Source organism: Camelus dromedarius, chromosome 5 (assembly GCF_036321535.1).
Source record: "Camelus dromedarius isolate mCamDro1 chromosome 5, mCamDro1.pat, whole genome shotgun sequence".
In the NCBI taxonomy this organism is placed as follows: Eukaryota; Metazoa; Chordata; class Mammalia; order Artiodactyla; family Camelidae; genus Camelus; species Camelus dromedarius.
In genome coordinates this window covers 27496678-27512897 of record NC_087440.1, presented here as the reverse complement: position 1 = coordinate 27512897, position 16220 = coordinate 27496678, and the positions used below count along the sequence as shown (strand labels likewise).

The 16220-nt window shown below is 41.8% G+C and overlaps 1 protein-coding gene and 1 long non-coding RNA gene across 4 annotated transcripts in view; one reads left to right on the top strand and one right to left on the bottom strand.

The window, feature by feature from the left end:
* The window catches only part of FMN1 (formin 1), a 397753-nt gene that overhangs the window by 370777 nt on the left and 10756 nt on the right, over positions 1 to 16220 (top strand). For all 3 annotated transcript variants that reach the window (XM_064485767.1, XM_064485766.1, XM_064485768.1), the window contains one exon: positions 15707 to 15791. In XM_064485767.1, the coding sequence (XP_064341837.1) occupies positions 15707 to 15791 (85 nt within the window). The remainder of the gene's footprint in view (positions 1 to 15706; positions 15792 to 16220) is intronic.
* LOC116153476 (uncharacterized) overlaps positions 11111 to 16220 on the bottom strand; it is a 42499-nt gene continuing 37389 nt past the window's right edge. The window contains exons 7-8 of the long non-coding RNA XR_010380896.1: positions 12112 to 12277; positions 11111 to 11640 (exon numbers count right to left, since the gene is read on the bottom strand). This is a non-coding gene — a long non-coding RNA (uncharacterized LOC116153476). The remainder of the gene's footprint in view (positions 11641 to 12111; positions 12278 to 16220) is intronic.

Below are 16220 nucleotides of genomic sequence, written 5' to 3'. Positions count from 1 at the left end.
TATCCTCATCTCCCACGTGCCTATGATATTGACTCTGTTTCTCCCATCTGCACGTTCTTGCCTTGTGTTCTCATTGGATAATTTCTTTCCACTGCATCGTCCCCAGTTAATTCTTGGTCAGAACATAGTCATCCTTTAAGGATGACCTCCAAAACTTCTCCTCTAAAAATCTCTGAAATGCCCCTAAGTAAAAGAATTATACCTTCCTCTGGTGTCGGGCAGCATGTTTTTCTTACCATCCTCTAGCACTCAATTCATCCCAACTGGTTATTTTAGCACTTTATGTGTCTTTTTCCACCTTTAGGACTGAAACCCATTCCTGGTTATATACGCTGTGACACATTCTCCAACACAGAGCCTAATAATTGTTTACTAATCTAGAAAGGACTTCAACATAGTACAAAATGATACTAAGTGAGCATTGAAGATCTGGGCGGTGTAACAGTTTGGAGGATGAAATGGTTCCAAAGAAATGTGGAGGCTAGGGAGGGCTTGGGAAAGATGGTGAGCCATAAACGGGGCCACCCTCTGCGAAAGCTGTAGAAGCAATTCTGAAGCCAGTACCGGAATGTTAGAAATCAGCTGCTCCCAAATCTGGCAGATCTTTCAAGTCACCTGGAGAGCTTTGTAAAAATATAACCAGAGCCACCAAGTCAGAATCCCAGGGGGTAGAGCTCAGGGATGTGCAGTTTTAGAAAACTCCCTGCAGAGAGAGGGTGAGCAAGAATACATTTTGTGTTTGGTTGCTTCAATAAATGTCTTGGCTTTACCCATCCTTTGCTTAAATCCATCAGGTAAGCTTTGGAGAAGGGAAGAAGTTGTTCATCTTCCCAGTGTTTCTTACTTTGTTCAGCCAACTTTAGGAATGGCTAGACACAGGTGATCGTGAAGGTCTCTTCCAGTGCTGATGTCCTGTGATCTTAGGTAAGAAATGAACTGGACATGGACAGAGCGGATGAATTCAGCTCCATAGAGAAGAAAGGGGTAAGGACCTTTTGGCAACCACGTGCCGAAGTCCTGGACTTGGAAGGCTTGACACACACTTTGGAGGAATCAAGTAGTGTGATTTCTGGGGCCAGCCTCATTGCCGTGTTCTCTCTGTGTCCTCTGAGTCCACACCGTCTCTCACATGTTTGCAGTTTGCATTCCCATGATATAAATTTGCACCACTTAATCAGCTTGATTTAAACACATATTTTTAAAATATCTATTACTTCTTAAGTGCTGTACAAGCTACAAGACCCCATTCTGGAAGAATTTAACCTCATGATCCCATAATGCCTCCTTCATAAAGCTCTCCCCAAGAGAGCTCTTTCCTCCAAAATTCCATGGAGGGAGCAGATGGGGAGTGGTTACTGTCTCTTTAATTTTGGCGTTGGTGACTTCTTTTCCATTATTTTGTTATGGACGTTTTCTCCGTCAAATAAATCATAAGCCCTGGAAGACCAGGGCAATGTCTTGTACTTCTTTGTTCTCCCTCTAGCACCTTGTATTTCCTTGTACGTAATGAGGGCTCAATTAATATTTGTTGAACAAATAAACAATCACCATGTTTTCTTTTGCCACATTGAAACTGATTACAGAGTTTGCTGTCTACTGCTGATAGATGAGAGATCTTATTTATTTAGACTTTGGTGGTAGAATTCCCCAAATATATCCCATATGGGTTGCTTCTGCCCAAGTATCTAAAATCTTTACAGCTTTGTTAAAGAGGATAGACGTGTTCAAAACAAGAAAGGCTAGTTAATGGGGTAAAACAATCACCTTCTCTGTATTACTTTCAATTTGCCTTAAAAAAAAAAAAAGAACTAGAAAAAGAATAAGGAAGTGAAGATACTTGGGATTCATGGTTGGCCAAGCCTCAAATCTCTTTAGAGCTCAAATAAGAACCTTTGAGAGCATCTGTCCACACTCTATTTCCCTAGCTTGGCAGACAGCAGTAGAAACCCAAAGTAAGTCCCCTTCATTCAGCTAGAATATTTGTAAATTGCTTATCTGCGGGACTCCTGACAGCTCCTGCCTTGGGCGTAGAATAGATGGAGTAGGGGGCTGCCTGGGTAGTGTGATTTGAGGGGCGCCAGAAAGGCTGCCTGCTCCACCCAATCTCCCCTGTTCCCTCCCCCTCTTTGTTTCAGTCACCCGTGCAAGCAGGCTCTGATCAGTTCCAGTTTTTGGTGAGACTTGGTAGGTGGTACAGGTTTCAAAACCAAAAGTGGGGGAGCTGGCACCTCCAAGGATGTGCGTGTCTTCATTATTAGGATTAGAAATGTCTTCCTAAGACTAGCAGTGCGTTGCAATTAAACTTGCAGATTTATGTCCCAGGACCGGCTTGAGTTTCCAGATTGTCTCCCAGACGCCTCTTCCTGAACAAGGAAACACAATGCTGTTACCTTTCACTCCGCACCTAAGTCGCCCAGGCGGCTCAGGGTGTTTCGTCTACCAAGTGCAGAGTGATTGGCTTTAACTGATCACACATTCCAGGGCAAGTCCAGGACCCCCGCCCCCACCCCCACTTCCACTCCCCTGTGGCCTGGGGGAGACGCTCTGCCAACGGAAGCGGCCTTTGTTCTGCAATTAATCATTTGAAGTCAAAGTGTGTTTGGGTATTACAAGTGATAACCCACAAAAGCTATCAAGTGGCTGATTGCGTAGCTGGTGACATGCAACCTCTATGAGGTCTTCCTTCATTGTAAACAGAAAAATATCTTAGGAATGAGGTAGGGAAAGTTGTCAAGTTTAGGAAGTGGAAGTGATGGGCTAATTTATCATGGAATAGCTGAGAGGCTAGATTCTGATGTGTAAGGAGCTAAGTCTTTTAAGTCTAAGGCTTCTCTTACTTCCTGCTGGTCTGTCTTACCACGGCTGCTGGTGAAACTGGTCCCGGAGTCGGGCAGGGGTGGAGGGGTAGTCAGGGTCAAGGGTCAGGCTCAGAAGAGGGTATAAGCTTAGAAGAGTGTGTGTCTGTCCAAGTCTGTAGCCCTGCTGGCCTGCCTGAGATGAATGATTTTGAGGCCACCCATTATTCCATATTGTCTATGGCTGTCTTCTCTGAGTTTTATTTTCTTACCCTTTGGAGACATCCCACATAGCCGAGTCCATGATGTTTTCATCAGTAGCTGCAGGGAAGGAGAAATTTCCCTTTACATTGAGGGGATTAATCAGTTTAGTCTTTTGTGATTTTTTTTTTTTTTTTTTTTTTTTACTGATAGTGAAGAGTGACTTTATCTGTTTCATTGACTTTCATAACTGTTATCTATGTGGAATAGTTATATGAAGAATTCAGAAATACCTAGTGAAGGACGGTTGTCAAGGTGGATGGAAATAAGAGTGGTTCCCACAGCCCCAGCAGGTCTCCCTGATTGTACTGACTCACGTAGAACCGAAACTGGATGTTAGCCCACTTTCCCCTGGCTGTGGAGAAGCATCCTGACTCAGTGAACTGAGGACAGTAACTGTAGAGACTTAAGGAGTATCAAAAGATACAAAACAAACCCCGCAGAGTACACAGAGCCTTCCTTCTGCTGTCCAGGCTACTGGGCAAAGGCTGGTGTAGCTCCACCTCTCCAAAAGTACAACATTAAAAACAGCTCCTATCATGCTAACACCATCTATGCGGCAGGGAATATCCAGTGAGGAAAATTCCAAGCTGGCGCCCTCAACCTTCTCCATGTAAAGCACCACAAACCACGTGGTGCTGAGCGTTCTTCAGCAAAGCTGCCGCCCCACCTCCCCAAGGTCTCTTTGGACAGTACTCTTTGTTCCTTGACCTGATGCTAGTAAGTTCAAGGCTTCATGGAGATCATGGGAAAGGAGTGAATAATCATCTCTACAGCTTCTTGTACACTGTCTCTGACTTTTTCTCCTGAAGAGAGACCATAAAAATATCATCATGTGCTTGTAGAAGAAGCTGTCCCTAATAATGATTGGTAAAGCCATCCCACATTGGGAAGCCAGACTGGCAAGTTTTTTATTTACTGGTGTGATCTTCAGTAGGTGCCAGCACCTTTTCCTTCCCACAAAACCCTTATCCGCCCCTCGAAAGTGGACAAGGGCATGTTTTTCTCATGCTCTTTTGCTGATCATGTTCTCCCATGTATTTCAGAATAGCCACCAAATGAAGAGTTCTCGTCCTTGGTAGATGCAGATTCACACGTCTTCGAATTTTAGGAGAAGTCTAGGGTCAGAGTAGTTTGGTCCTTCAGCTTTTACTGTCCTGCTTTTTAGCGAACTTGGGTATTATTCCCTGCAGCAACCTGACTTAAAAGGCCCATGACTGTACATACTGGCACACAGAGCCTGCCTCATTCCCTTTCTAGACTATTTTGACCTCTTTGGTGATGAGTGATATTGTCTTATTTTTTTTAATTCTCATTTTTTATTGAAGTGTCGATTTACAGTGTTAGTTTCAGTTGTACAACAAATGGATTCAGTTATCTGTCTATCTATCTATATTTTTTTCAGATTCTTTTCCATTACAGATCATTACAAGAAGTTATTCCTTGTGCTATACAGTAGGTCCTTGCTATTTTTCTATTTTATATATAGTAATGTGAGTCTGTTAATCCCAAACTCTTCAGCTGTCCCTCCCCTCACCTTCCCCCCGGTAACCACAGTTTGTTTTCTACATCTGTAAGTTTAAGTCTTCTTTAAACAGATTCACATTACAGCAGGTCAGATTTCATGCTTTTACTAACATGCATTTCATGAACTATATTCCCTGCAATGCCTGCCTTTTCTTTGCCTTCACACTGATGTTCCCAAAGCCGTTGACTTTGAATGTCTTCAGTGAAGATGTGTACAGCGTCCGGGTCATGTAGTAATTAATGTTTCCAGGTCACACTGTACCGGATGGCCAATAGAGCTTCCTCTTTGAAGCTAGTAGCACTGTAGGCAAAAACTTTACTTCCATAATCCTGAACTCTCTTCCTCAGTCCCATTGTGAATATTACAAGAGTGAGTGATCTATGAAGTATGCTCTGGTAATATTACCGGATTGTCTGTTTTCCACTTGCTGAAATGAACTGGTCATTATCATTTAGAAATTTCTAACAAATATCACCAACAGATGTTTAAAACAGAATGGTATTTTGTGGGGTCCATTTTCTCTTCTTTCATTTTTTAAAAAATATTTTTTTAGAGCAGTTCTAGATTTACAACAAAGCTGAGAGGGAGGCACAAAAATTTCCCATATATCCCTTGTCCCCACACATGCATAGCATAACTCACTCATCAGGGTACCTTTCTTTTAACCAAAGATGAAGGTTATTGACACATCATAAGCACCCAAAGTCCGTAGTTTTTACCTTAGGGTTCACTGCTAGTGTGTATATTCTGTGGGTTCAGACAAACTGTATAATAACATAATCCATCATTATAATATCATAGAGTATTTTCATGGCCCTAAACCTCCTCTGCTCTTTGCCTGTTCATCTCTCCTTGCCTGTACAACCACCATTTTTTTTTTACTACCTCCATAGTTTTGCCTTTTCCAGAACATTTACTCATTTTTAAACACTAAAATTGACCCCACTCTTTAGAGTGTAGATTCCAGCCTGAGCCGTGATTTGAGGTCAGTTGTGTTCAGACCCCAATTAATTAAAAATGTCACCTAGTCTCATACTTGAAGAGTTATTCAAAAGTTCATAGGTTGACAGTCTTGTTACAGTTTAGACAGTGATTTGGAATGGGGAAGAAAGGAAAAGGGACCCAAACAGATGACCCCCAAAAATGTTAACTGCAGTTGCAGAAGTAAATTGGGAGAAACCTTCGAGTGCGATCCAGTGGATTCATGTCATCTTCATTCTGGGTTTATTGAGAGCAAAGGAAGCGAATAAAAACTGGAAAGTAGGGCCGAAATCAGGAAGATCAGTTAAAATTCTCTGAAGACCACAAAGATAATGAATCATAATGCAACATAAGGTAATTCCTGACTTTACAACAGAGAAGTAAGTGGGTGTCCCGGTGAGCACTTAGTTTTCCCACACTTAGGCTCATCTCAGTCTGTCCCCACTGTGTCCATCTGTGCATATTTGCCAGAGACTGTTCATCTCCCAGGCTTAGACCATATCTGAGAAGTAACAGAGGCAGAGAAGAGTGGCAGAACTGGCTGTGTTTTGATTTTTAAAGATTTGATTTTTCATTCGAGCCCCAAAGCTGGAATCTAGTGGCTGTGGCTGTCAGAAGAATCATCCTTTTAAGAAGTCTTGTCTTAATTAGCTGTTCATCTCCAAGATATCCCTGGACAATTCTTTTGGAAGATGACTTCTGTTAGCTGTCCTTCTCCTGGACAAGAAGTTTCTTTCTTTCTCTTTCCCCCTAGGAGATTCAGTGGGTTCTGCTGAGTTCCATCCAAGGAGTTTTCCATCTTTGTTTTTTCTTTTTTAACAGCAGAGCTTTTTTTTTTTAACCAAATGAAAACATACATGAAACCCCAATCTATAAAAACTGATAAAATTAAGCTTTTCTGGTGGAAGCAGTCTTGAAGATATTAGGGTCAGGAGAATCCTAAACTCTTCCTTCTTGCCTTGAGGCTGAGGGTTAAGGCTCTTTGGAAGACAGTTTGAAAACACTGCTGAGTTACTGGTTTTTCCATTAGTGATGAGGATTGCAAAACAGCCTGAACACTCTACCTACCCCACCTCCTAATTGGCTGGTATGCGTAATTCCTGCGCTTGAAAATGAAGGCACTTCTCTTATTGTAAAATTCATGATGATTTCAGTCTATTCTGCCTTGTACATCATGAGCCAATGAAATACTGGATGTCAAAACAATAAAGGCATCGTACGTCTTCAGGCTCACAGAGGGCTGGGTTCTGAGTTGGTTTGATTCAGCTGTAGGAATATACATCTAGCCTGTAGAAACCCCAGAGTATGCTCAGTTTCAAGGTCTCCCAGAAAAGGAGGCTGTAAAGTGGGGATCCTACATTTCTAAATGGAAAGACATGTCGTTCTTTGGAATGCAGTTCCCTCAGCTGCCTTGTGACCCCCGCTCTCTGATGGGTGAAAGAAAAAGGATGATTTTGCACATGATCAAGCTCTTTTCATTTAGGATGGAAGTAATGTTCTCTTGCAGCTTTCTACATTCTAAGTGGAAGCAGAATTCCCTCCTTAACCAGCCAAGGTTGGAGATGATTTCTTGAGAGTAAGGACTAAGCAGGACCATCAGAGGACACACGTCACTCTCCCATTTCATATTTGTGTCTTTCCTCCGTGGACTATTTACCGGGGCCCTCAGTAGCCTTCTAGGGATGTGTTATAACGAGAAAGAAGAAAAGATAAGGTTTTCAAAAATCTATTTTACTAAGCATTTCTAAATTGAAAATTGTTATTTTTTCCCCTGACTTGTTTAATTCCCCTATATTTCAGATTTTTCTTATATGATGTATAATGTAACCTTTGAAATTTAATCTAGGTATTTGCCTGTGAGTAATCCTGAGCAACTAACTACATGTGATAATCTAAATATTTTGTTTCTAGAGACCAGAAACAAAAATAGAATCCATATCTAGGCCAGAACCAAAAACAAGTCCCTGAGCAGTGGAGCCAGGAGGGACATTGAGCATGGATGTACTTAGAAATTGATCAGTTCTCTTTGACTGCATGCAGAAAAGTCTAGAGGGAGAAGCAGATTCCAGACTTGAGAGAAGTTGTATAGGCTCTCTGACCCTCAGTCTCCTTTGGAGCAGAGTGACGTGGATACTTCTCAGGAGCCCTCGAATGTGTACGTAATCGGACACATATAAACACTGAGCACATTTGGGTGCCCTTGAGCACCCTTTTTCCTTATTCAGGACTCAATCAGCTAATCAATAACTGGAGCTAGATTGTTTAGTGTGTGTTTACATTTTAATTTTTTCCCCAAGAGTGAATGCAACAGCTGATCGTTGTACAACTCTGGGTATTTATGAAACATTTAGATTTGTTTAAAGTAGGAGGAAGAGCTATGAATGCAAGTCATCGTGCAGATCTAAGTCTGCCACTTAGCTATTTCCTAACGACTGACTGGTGCGTGGCATGGTGCTGGGGTAGGGATGGGGGAGGACCAGACGTGTAGAAGGCGTGATCCTTGTCCTCAAGTGGTTCCAGTGGTTTAAGGGAAATAAGACACCACTACACTCCTAATGTGAAAAGTCTTAAGTGCCTTAAGAGAGGCACAAAGTGCCCTTTCACTTGGGAGAAGAGCAATCACTTCTGACTAAGAGAGACGAAGGAAGCTTTCATGACTTTGGCACTTAAGCCGGGAAGAGGAGAACGGGGAGGATTTGAACACCTGGAAATGAGTAGGAAAGTCACTGAGGGAATGAGCAGGGAGAGCAAGGTGCAGGGTGAGGAAAGCCCTGGTGCAAAGAATAGTGGCAGGTTTGGTGGGGACAGCACGAGGGGTGAGCTGGAGGAAAGGGTGGTTGGCAAGTGACCACGTGTAACATTTTTCTTTAATTTGCACAGCAGTTGTGTTACTGGGTGCCGTATTGTTCTCACATTTAACAGGTGAGGAAATTGAGGCTCAGGAGGGTTAAGTGCTCTGTCCAAGGACAGTGTAAGACCAGTTCTGGGTCTGAAAAGGTTAGACAGACCAGTAGACTAAGTTTAGAACAGGGGGAGCTTTGATTGCCAGAGTAAGGAATTTGGATCATATACTGTAGTTCAGAGGTCAGCAAACTACAGCCTGTGGGCCAAATTCGGCCCACTTCCAGTTTTGGAACTAAATTGACTAGAGCACAGCATCGCACTGTGGTTCCCTCATGTATTTTTTCGGGCTCCTTTCACACCGCAACAGGACGGTTGAGTCGTCCCAGAGACCTTACAGCCCACAGAGTCCAAAATACTGGCTCTCTGGCCCTTTACAGAAGACCTTTGCCACCCTGGCTGGAGCTGACTGGGAGTCGCTGAGAGTTTCTGAGAAGGGAAGGGAAGTGACATTCTGGGAGCTGTGCACTGTTAACTGAGACCGCACTGATCAGGAGGATGGGTCAGAGGGACCTGTTTCAGTTGGGCGGGCTGTCGTCACTGCACTGCTGAACTATGACAGCAGCCTCCCAGCATGTCTTCCAACCAAAACTTCAAAGCTCAGAGAGTCTAGGCAGGCACAGGAAAATCACTGTGCAAACGAGCCAGTAGACGGCACCGCCTGGCGGCCTCGGGGCTGAGGACAGGACTGGCATGATGGGAAGCGAGGCAGACCGAGGTGCTGCCGCACCTTCCAGTTTGACAGGGGAGGTCAGAACTTCAGATTCATCTGTGGAGTGTCTGCATTCCACGTGCTGGCACCTGAACTCATGTTTATTTAAACGTCCTGTGGTTGAAGGAAATGCAATTCAAATTTATGTAAACCCTCTGAGGTTGACCACACTGCCGACCACCACTTCGCAGTCTCTTCCCACGTCATTACCAGAATACTGATGCTGCGTGAATGTCACATGACCAGCAGCGGCAGCTGCTGTAGCTTCTTCCACAAGGATAAGACCCTTTGCCCATAGTTTTTGAAGAACATTTGGAGACAGACAGATTGGCTGACCGACCAACAAGTCAGTCATCTGACCATCCATCCCTTGTCAAGTCAAAGCAGTTTTTAAGAGCTGCCTGTATGCTCTGTCATAACAATGTATCTAAGACAACTATACTGTCAGAATATTTAAGCATTTGTTTTTTATCATAGGTAAGTTTTGTATCATATGATACAAAAGCCACTGTCAAACAGCCTTGCCCTCCACAAGTGATGTGGACTCTAATGTCAAGGACATACAGAGAATCTAGCGAGAATTTGCTGGTTTGTATTTTGCAGGACTGGTTTTTAGCATCGGTGATGTTGTATTCAGGTGAGAGTAAAGGACTTCATATTTTAATGCACCTGAATGGACTTGAATATTTTCCCCAAACCATTCTTGATGTCTGAATTTTTACAGCTTAGAGATTAGTCACTTAGAGGGAGGGTATAGCTCACTGGTAGAGTGTGTGCTTAGCATGCACAAGGTTCTGGGTTTAATTCCCAGTACCTCCATTAAAATAGATAGATAGATAGGCCAGCCGGCCTAATTACCTTTCCTGCCAATAAAAAAAGAACATTACTAGAGATTAATCACTTACAATTATTTGTTCATTCATTAACTTAGTATTTATGGGTCACTTAGTGTGTGCAGTTTTACTGTGCAAAATGCTAAGGAAAACAGTGAAGTCTTCTCTCCTATTTTTGAGAAGCTCCCATTCAGTGTAAAAGGCAGGTTCATAAAAACGATCACAGCACAGGGAAACAGACGACCTTGGCAGGAGGCGTCAGCTATATCCCACCAGCTTTACCTTTCTCTATGTAATAAATGTACCTCAGGATAGGAAAAGGTGGGAAGACGTTCCATTTTATTAATAAAGTGACTCTAAGTGTCCTAGAAAGTCTTAGACAGGACCAACTACATACTTACAGGGCTCCTTGTTCATATAGTAAGACTTTCAGGACAGCGATTGGAGTGTGTTAAACTAAGGCGCCTCGTGCAGCTGTGCGGGTTACGAGCCCGGGCTGCCTCGTGGGCTCAGCATCAGCAAGAAATTCAAGTGAGCAGTGTTTTAGTAAAGGGTGTAGTTGCTGTTCCATTGGTTTGTTCATAGCATGTGTATGCATGCCAGCTGCTGTCTCAAGGGCTAGGAACACAGCAGTAAAAATGACAGCCACCATCTCTACCCTCTTGTATCTTACTGTCTGAGAGGTTTGCATGTGATAATATTCATTATCTGGTCCACTTATGTTTTAACTGCATTCTGAGGAAAGCATTTAAATGGCCAGTGAATCTTACTTTTTCTTTATACTTTTAAATATACAGTATCGGTTGAGTATATAATTTCCATCTATAAATACATAATACATCATTTTAATTTTATAATATATAATATATTAGTACATAATGTATAATTTTATTATACATAATATATAATTTTCCTACAAGGAACAAGTGTTCTTTTGGTTATGAGAAAAACGAGGTTGATAAATATACTTAGAAGTTCTATAATATTTGAAATTTAAATTTTATTTATAATACTTACCTCCAAGAACCTTGGAAAAAAATATGAGGAAGTAGATGCAATCTTTGAAGTTTAATCATTTCTTTTATTTATTTGGCTGAAAAATTTGTGTCATGCCTGCATCAAAGTGTAGCTTCTGGTTATGACTCTTAAAATTTGTGTTCAGATCAGAAAAACTGAGCTGAGCTCCTTGGTTTGCTAAGTCTTGGAATAATAGCATTAGTTGATTCCGTTTTCTTTCAGGGCGCACCTAAATGATATTACTGCAAGACAGTAATTAGATGATAGCTCCATTTGTTTTATTTGTAGTGAAAAACTATTGCCCTGCATTCTTAAGGAATTCCTTCATCTCTGTGATGGAGATTCCATAACAGTTTTCCTTTATTGACCACTTGCTATGTGTCAGGTGTACTAGATGTTTTATTAGATGTATTAATCCACTTAGTCCTCACAACAATACCATGTGGTTAGTATTGTATGTATCATAACATTTTATACATAAGGAAACCGAAGTTTAGAAAAGTTGATTAACCTGCTCCAAGTCTGATAACAAGAGTCAAGCTTCGCTGGTGCTGAAGCTGCTTGCCACCAAGCTATGCCTTCTCCCGATCCTTTATGATTTGCAAGCATGCCCTGTGAAAGGGAGACAATAATCGAATGAGAACATTTAGAGGGGAGCAGGATGGAGTCACCGAGATCAGAATTGTCCTGCGAAGTCTGCGGTGTGCATGCCAGCCTGTAGTGCGCCGAGCAGCCACTGACCAAGGACAAAAAGGTTAGCAGTGAAGACCGGACCTTAAGTTGGCTCGCAGCCTCCCTGCCTTCACATCCCCAACCAACATCACCCCAGATACTGAGAGAACGTGGAAAGTGATTGAGAAATTCGGGAATTGGGGGAGGCATTGCGGTGCCAGGAGCACAGTACAAGACCGACTCCGAAAGAAGAGACCAGAATTTAAAGGTGAAAAGGAACTACTTAAGCAAAAGATGACCCCCAAAAGTTCCCTAATAGTTAGGGAGCTCAGAGAGAAATAGTCATTCTAAACCATTCCACTGGCATTGAAATTAAAGTGTCACTAATAGGTGCTCCCTTTGACAACAAACCTCGCTGGAGAGAAGCCAGTAAGAGTAGATGCTACAAGCTGGGGCCTCATTGACGACACCATCGTCTTGTCTGCAAATCCCTCGGTGGTCAGTCTCCAGTGTAGTCTGACCTTGATTTGATCCTTCTGTGCATTCTTTACTTGTGTGGGTGTCGTCAGAGATGCTGCTGCAAACAGACAAGTTGAGTAGGCAATGTGGTGTGTACACACAGACCTGTGCCAGTGCTGAGAAGTGCCCGCTCTCACGGCAGCTTTGCAGATGTATTTCTTGGCTGTATAAATCATTGCTCATCTTTGTCTCATTTTTCTTTCTTTTCTGGCGCACAAGTCAGCACGTTAAATTGATTTAACTAACTTGTGCATGTGAGCAGGGAGATTGGATTACTAAGCATGTGTTTCAAGCAAATTGTGCAAAATTTCCTAAGTAAAGAGCTAAGGTGCTCAGCCACTTCAATATTAAGCAAGTGTGTGATTAATATTGAGTGAAAGATTTTTATCTGAGGCCCTGAAGAAAAAGCATGTTCATTTTTTTAGTGTCTCATTTGGTGGGTCTTTAGTGTTTTTTAGATATTTTTGAAGAAATTTTTAGAATAAAGGAACATACTAAGAAGTCAGAGAAAGACCGATATCATATGATATCACTTATATGTGGAATCTAAAAAAAATAATGATACAAATGAACTTATTTACAAAACAGAAAGAGACTCACAGACATAGAAAACAAATTTATGGTTCCTAAAAGGGAAAGAGGGGCAGTAAATTAGGAGTTTAGGATTAGCAGATACAAGCTATTGTGTATATAACAGATAAACAAGGTTGTACTATATAGCACAGGGGACTACATTCAATATCATGTAATAGCCTATAATGAAAAAGAATATTAAAAAGAATATGTATATTTATATGTATGACTGAATCACTATGCTGCACACCAGAAACTAACACAACATTGTAAATCAACTAAACTTCAATTAAAAAAAAATGAAGAAACATACTCAGGATACTGTAACACCCATGTTCCCATCACCTAGAATTAACTGTTAGCATTTTGCCACATATTCTTTAAGATTTTACAATTAAAGAATGAAGTATCATAGATAAAAGTGAAATTCTATTTGACATACTGCCTCCCAGTGCCATTATCTTCTTCTGTTATTCTAGTGATCACCTCTATCATGAACACTAGTATCTTTCCAGTCTGCATATAAATACAAATAGATGTTTACATGTATGTTTACATATACGGTGCAGGCATCCGTGAACAGTATTGTTTCGTGGGCACTGTTCCCCGACATATGTACAAGGTAGCATATTTCCCGCACAGTAACAATAGTAGTGAAGTGTATTGAATGATTACACTGTGTCTAGAGCGGCAGCAGTCCCTTCATTGACTCTACATAACCTACAGTGTTGTTATTATCCCCTTTTTTAGGTGCACAGAGAGGTCACTTGTTCAGGGTCACACAGCTACTAAGTAGTGGGGCTGAGAATTAATCCCAGTCAGGCTCTGGACCCTGAGCACTTGACTGCCAGGCTAGATGGCCTCTTCACTCTGTCACTCTGCAGAATTTGTTACTCTTTCAGTGTCATGTTTCTGATACCCACAGTTGTTGAGTTCATAGAAGCAGTTTATTCCTTTTCATGGTTAAATGAATTCAATGAATATGCTCTGTAAACAACATTGGATGGTGCTTAACAGCTATAAAATGGAAATAGTGAAAGTCTCTATCTAACAGGTGGTCGTGCAAATTACATGGTTTAATTCCAATGAAGCAGGTAGAACAGTACCTGGCATGGATGTGCACGCGGTGAATGTTAGCTATTACTGTTTCCTGTCATCATCCATCTATTGTCCTATCGAACCTGATAATTCGGTTGTTTCTAGTTTTCCATGATTGCGTATGTTGCCGCTGTGAATGTGACCCAGTGAAAGCCCTGTGTCTAATTATAAACGTTTCTTTCGGGTGTCTCCCTAGAAGAAGAACTGATAGCTCACAGAGTATGTGTGTTTTCAGTTTCACTTGACGCTGCCAGAGCCCACTGTGCCGATTCACACGCGCTCATGCACTGCTTGGCAGTTCCCATTTCCCCACGTCCACAATAATAGCTGATAACTGTCTGACTGCTAGATTTGCTGATCTGATGGATGAGAAGTACCATGCTGCTGAACTGATGAGATGGATAAGAAATAATATCTTCTTGTGGACTTGGATTTTTTGTAACAGCCTTATTGAGATGCAGTTCACATACTGTAAAATTTACCCTTTGTGTACAATTCAGTGGGTTTCAGTATATTCTTAAGTATGGGCAGCCGTCACTGTTCCCTAGTTTTAGCAGAAACCCGTGACCCATCGGAAGTCACTCCCTCTTCAACCCTGTCCCCAGCCCCTGGCATTGCTGATCTACTTTGTGTCTTTGTGGATCTGTCTACTCTGGACATTTCACATAAATGGAAGCACATAATATGTGGATTTTTTCATCTACATTAATGTTTTTGAGGTTCATCCACATTGTAGTATATATCAGCAGTTCTTTCCTTTTTACAGTCCAGTAATATTCCATTGTGTTAATATACCCCATTTTGTTTATCCACTTATCAGCTGATACAAATTTGAGCTGTTTCTACTCTGAGCTATTATGAACAGCTGGCTACTATGAATAGCTGCTATAAACATTCATATGTAAATTTTTATATGGACATACATTTTCGTGGTCTTGACTACGCATTTATTTATAGACCTAGCAGTGGAACTGCTGGGTCATATGGCAGTTATGTTTAACATTTTGAAAAACTACCAAACTGTTTTCCAGAGTGACTGTACCATTCTCCGGTCCCGTCAGCAATGTATGAGGATTCCAGTTTCTTCACATCCTCACCTCCAAACCTGTTACTGCCTCTCTTTTTCATTCTAGCCATCCTAGTGGCTGTGAAGTGGTATCTCACTGTGGTTTTGCTTTGTATTTCTCTGATAACTGGTGTGCTGGTGGGTCACTTGTATGTCTTTGGAAAAATGTCTGTTCTGACCCTTTGCCTGTTTTTACACTGGGTTTTGTCTTTCTCTTTGAGTCGTAAGAGTTATTCACGTGTTCTGAATACGAGTCCTTTATCAGATATATAATTTACAAATGTTTTTTCCCATCTGTGGGTTGTCTTTTCACTCTCTTGATGTGAATTGGTGAATTTTAATATCTGTAGTTTTCATATGTTTCCCCCAAAATTCGATTTTCAAAATTGTCTTCATTTTATCTGCTGAGTGGATCACAAGCCAGAAAGCCTTGAAGTATGCACTGAAAGTGAAGTGAGTACAACTAGTATTCCGTAGATCAGAAACTCCATCACTGGTCTCAAAAGCGTAGGCTCCCCAGAGACATGTAGTGAGCCCCTCCGCCAGTGAAGGGAGTTCCATTTTGATAACCCAGAAGAGACACCTTTGCAGAGTTTGAACTTAATGAAAAGCACTGAAAACCATCCCTTATGTCTTCAGACTGCCGGTTGATTGATTCAACAGCATTTGGGTTTCTGTTTAACCTGACCTCTTCCTTTTTCTTCCTTTCTTTTCCTCCTCTCCCCTCCCCCTTCCCCAACCTGATTTCAGGTTGAAAATGGCTCAGGAATCAGTCAGCAAGTTAACATCAGAGAAGAAAGTAGAGACGAAGAAAATCAACCCCACGGCTAGTCTGGTGAGATGCATGTTTCGTCACGACCTCAAGGGTTTTCATTATCACTGAGGTGCACCCAGGAGTGGGTCTGAATTAAAGGATAAAACTCAGAGGAATGAGTAGTATCTGGGTTCTCAGTTCCCGTCCCAGGGAAGCATATGGTAAGAAAGAACACAGGGGATGACGGAGTGAGGAACGAAACACAGCTTCATGTGTTCTCCCAGCAAATTGGAATAAGGTCATTTCCTGATAAACCAGGTGTAGTCACTTGCCATTTCACACCCTTCCACGTCATGAGCCCCCCGATCTCAAATCACCGTTCTGAAATGTTTGGGCATTTTCACCTTCATCAGTCCCTTTTCTCTGTTAAAGAAAGGGACGGGGACAATGCTCCTTCGATAGCTGGTCAAATGGAGATGCAGGAAGATACAGCCTACCTCACTAGCATCA